This window comes from Salvia splendens, chromosome 20 (assembly GCF_004379255.2).
Source record: "Salvia splendens isolate huo1 chromosome 20, SspV2, whole genome shotgun sequence".
NCBI lineage: Eukaryota > Viridiplantae > Streptophyta > Magnoliopsida > Lamiales > Lamiaceae > Salvia > Salvia splendens.
In genome coordinates, this window is record NC_056051.1 from 2254763 (window position 1) to 2259249 (window position 4487).

Here is a 4487-nt window from a genome sequence, read left to right on the forward strand (position 1 = left end):
TTGAAATTGCAACATATATGTGCGTTTTATAGTCACTTTTAGGCTAAAATAAAGATGGACCTAATCTTTATCTCTTTCTTCTCTTTATGAAACATTCCACCATGACAAGTTAACCGTGACAAATGTTAAAAGACCGAACCAATAAGCAAATTTTCATAACTATTGAATTAATCGAATTAATTTGACTACTGATCACGAAAGACTATATGGAGTAACATATATATAGGGTAGTGATCGATAAATAACTAAATTATATTAATGTATCATTAGTGATGAAATCTCAATCATTAGATCAAAAATTGATAGAATGAGATTGAGTTTTAAAATTTCCTCATGTGATATAGACGAAGGTCATTAAGAGTGTTGATCAATTCCAAGGATAAAATGGTCTTTTCAGATTTGGAATGCAATGTTTTCCTTTTGAAATGATTGACATCATCTGGCATATTTAAATGATTAGGGAATGGCCTAATTACACCCCTATAATGATCGGAAACGGTTATAAAATAGTAATCTTATTCGCGTAAATTACATTACACTGAATTAATAAAATGATCTCTAGTTATGCATTGGGATCTAGTTATTTATAGATCACTATATAACTAAATGAGATACAATCAAATGCAAACTCTAAATATCGTAGAAACTCTAAATTATGATCTGTACCGTTAGAAAATGTCAACAGATGACAAAATAATGAAAACAGAAAATGTCAACGATTTATGTTGTATTGATATTGTGTTGACATGTATTGAGCAATAAACGTAGTAAGGTGAAGAAAATAATCAAGGGTAATACCGTTCTGGTTAGGCGGCTGCAAAAACAATTCAATAATAATCACTCCGTCTAATTTAAGAAAGCTCATTTTTAATTTCTTTTATTTTACAGCTAATTGAACTTTTAAATAGTGTTAATAATTGATAATTGATAATTTAGTGGGGTGTATAAGTCGTTGTTGGTCTACTTTGGTAGTAGATAGTGGCTTACAATTCAACAATTGGCACACTTCTTATATGATCCATTACCTAACTTTCTTTTATTTTCTTTCCTTTTGTTTAAATATTTGTTCATTGTTTGTATTCTCTGCGTTACCCCAAAATTTTGCTTCACATACTGACATACATATATATTGAAAATTGGATAAAATAAAATGCGATATCAAATTATAATCTAGAAATCATTTTCATCTATTAGATCATAGACATATATATTTGATTCATCACTTTGCATGAAGAATTTGTATTGCTCGATACCTGCTAAATATTACACATTGCACTTGTTCACTTTTATGATCAATAATATTGACTATTGACATAGTTAACTGTTAGCAATTTAAAATATTTAGCAACCTAATTAAAGTCATATGAGGAAAACGTAATTAAACAAGCAATAGAAATACAGAAATTCAATCCTCACATTTATTCATCGATTTGAATATGAGAATTACATGAAACTACTCCTCCAATTCCCAAGTAAACAATATATATTCATATCAAATAAAAAAATTTAACTAATCTAATATCCCAATCTAAAACTGATATTCCCATCAGTAAATCCTTGAAGCAACCATAGCTAAAGATATGGTGTTAAAAATGTAAGAATCAGAAAGAATATGATCAATTCCTAACGATCATCTCAAGCCTCTATCTGCTCCTGCTCTATGTACATTTGCTCGAGCCGGAGTGGCATCGCCGTTGGCGTCTACCCACCGGCAGCCTGCCTCTGGTGCGGACTATACATCCCCGTGTTCCCACTAGCCGGGACGTCTTTCACCAGCGTGTTAACCCACGACACATCTGGCTCCCCTGCATTAGAACGAGCGTTCACACCGGCACTGTCGGATCGAAAACCGAATGAGGCGGATTTCCTAAGCCTGTTCACTTCTTCATCATTGAAGCCCCATTCTAGCTTCCCATCAGGAGCACCCCACTCCGAGTGATTCGGCGGCATGACACCGCCAGGCGAATTGGCTGTCGGCCCGTAATGATATCCGTTGCCACCGCTGCGGTCGATGAAGCTCTGGCTCCGTTTCGAGAAGGCAGCTGACCGTGAATTCATGACCGCTGCAGCTACTGCTGCGGAGGAGTCAAAACCGTACACTGAGGGATTTCTTGATGGCGAGGACGAGACATTTGTCGGGTAGCTTGCTCGGAGCTGGTTCATATTCTGTCGAGTCGGGGACTGCATCTGTGAGCCGTTGATCTTCGGTGACATTCCTTGTAACTGAGACAGTAGAGAAGGGTTGATGGATCCGTATACGTCGTCAAGGTTCGTTGGTGTCAAATCAGCCATTCGGGAGTACGGAGACGAGAGACTAGCCATCTCCTCAACCAACTGCTGGCCGTGTTGGGTCCGGATTCTGTCCAATCCGAGCATCTTCAGATCCAGATCAACGTCTCTCGCACTCAAGGCCGTCTTCAGCCTACTACCGGGAAGCTGCAGAGCAGGCGGTGTAGCAAGGCTCATCTTGTTCGGCCACATGTTTCCCCCCATTGGAGACGAGCAGGTAACTGATGGGGATGTTGGTGGTGTCGACGTGTTACTAGTCATCATCAACGTTGTCGCCATGTCCAATGCAGAAAGAGTCTTTGGAGACGGCATGGCCGAGCCCGTGGAAGCATACAACGGGCGCAGCTCCTCGGGTTTGTGCGCGAAAAAGCACACCTTCCTCGAGCAGCCCATCTCGTCCTTGCAAAGGCGAGTCCTATATTGGGCGGGATGCAGCCACGACTCAAAAACACCATGAGCATACTCGCATCGATCGCCCTTCCCACAGTTCCCCTTCTTGAACTCGGGGCAAGGGACGCAAGTGTAGTGATACTTCCTCGGATCACGCCTCCTCGCGTTCTCACCGGGGTGGACAAATGGACACTCGGTCCAGTCGTGCGAGTAAGCCCTCGAGCAGGGCTTCACCTTAAAGGTATACATCCTAAACTCATCACTGCCATAAACACCATTGTTTATATCCGGTAACGATATATCAATCGGATACTCTTTCCTCTCACTCACAGCCAGTGGCGTCTTGCTACCCTCTTCCTCCCCCTTGCTGCTCACCCCGTTCAACAACATCTCCAGCTGCTTCCTCCTCGGATTGGCGGAGGATCTCACACATGGGGCAATGAGGTCACCAGGCTTCCTCCCAGAGACATCCACAACGCTGCTGTCCGCAGAGGCAGCCATCAACAACTCAACAACCTCAACAGAGGACCACGAGCCACCAGCCGCAGCACAGTGGAGGGCCGTGGCTCCATCAGACCCACACGCCCTATTGACATCGACTCGACCAGTTGTGATTATATACCCCAAGACCTCTGTGCTCCCATACAACGCAGCAATCATGATAGGGGTTCTCTCCTCATACCCCATCTTCTTCCACCCAAAGCTTCTCCCATACCAACAGCTCACTTCATCAACATCACAGCCCCTCCCCTCGACTTCGTGTAGGAAGCCAGCCAAATCATCCGTGGCTGCAAATTCGAGCAGCTCAGAGCAATTCCCATGTTTCCCCACATGAAATCCAGCCTTCATCTCCAAGTCAGAAAGGCTGTGTCCACTCTTTGAATCACTGCACATTCAAAACCTGAAATGAAAGAACAAATACACTTATGAATCACAAATCCACAACCAAATTATTATTGTAAATCAGATTTGCTTATAGTCTTCACATATATATACATATAAGCAGTTTATAGATTCAAACAGTTCTAGTTGTATTGACAGCCTGGTTCTGCTAATAAAAACAAATATTTTCATATTTTTTCTCGGAGAAATCAAAGGCTTTCTCCAACCATAAGACAGGTTGTAAACAGAAATAATCTTCCTCAATTTTTTAAAAACCAGTTAATCAAGAAGCCCTTTACAAATCACATCCCACAGCATAAAAACCCTAAAATTTAAAACAAAGGTAAACAAATAATTTCACATAGACAGACCTAAACCAACAAATTAATCGAAATACCTTTAGCAAAACAAACTAAAATTGGGATCTTTATCTCCAAAATAAACAACCCAGTGAAGCACCGAAGCATGAATTCCAGATATAAAGTTCACCGAGAAAAAAAAGAAGAAGAAAAATCGAATCTTTAACTAGAAAATAGATAAGGTAGACTAACCTTTATCAACAAGAAGAATTTTGAGGGACGAAATTGAAAAGCTACAAGAGTTGTCGAGTGATCCGAGTTGAAGAGTAAGTTGTTAGAGGCGGAGAATTGAAGCTTTATTTGAAAAAATTTCAGAAAAGGGATGCGAATTGGAAGAAGGATGGTGTGACTTTTATTCTCGATTCAGTTAATTTATTCCTCTCATTTCTCAACTAGTCAAAGTCAAATCTTCACCCTGGGACCCACTGTTTCTGTGCGGTGCAAATGCAAATGCAAATGCAAATGAAATGAAATGCGAATGCACATGAAACACATAATTCAAATTCAGAATGTGGGTGGGCCCCACCGCCATAACGGGCTTGTCTCGTCACCAGTGGCGCTGGAATC

At 40.9% G+C, this 4487-nt stretch overlaps 1 protein-coding gene across 1 annotated transcript; it reads right to left on the reverse strand.

Annotated features, from left to right (window-relative positions):
- Positions 1-1396: 1396 nt before the first annotated feature.
- LOC121783064 (zinc finger CCCH domain-containing protein 29-like) lies at positions 1397-4260 on the reverse strand. Its single transcript, XM_042181113.1, has 2 exons — positions 4113-4260; positions 1397-3580 (listed from the first exon to the last, which is right to left on the reverse strand). Exon 2 carries the CDS (start codon positions 3571-3573, stop codon positions 1702-1704), a length of 1872 nt encoding a protein of 623 aa, XP_042037047.1. The 5' UTR covers positions 3574-3580; positions 4113-4260; the 3' UTR covers positions 1397-1701.
- Positions 4261-4487: the final 227 nt, after the last annotated feature.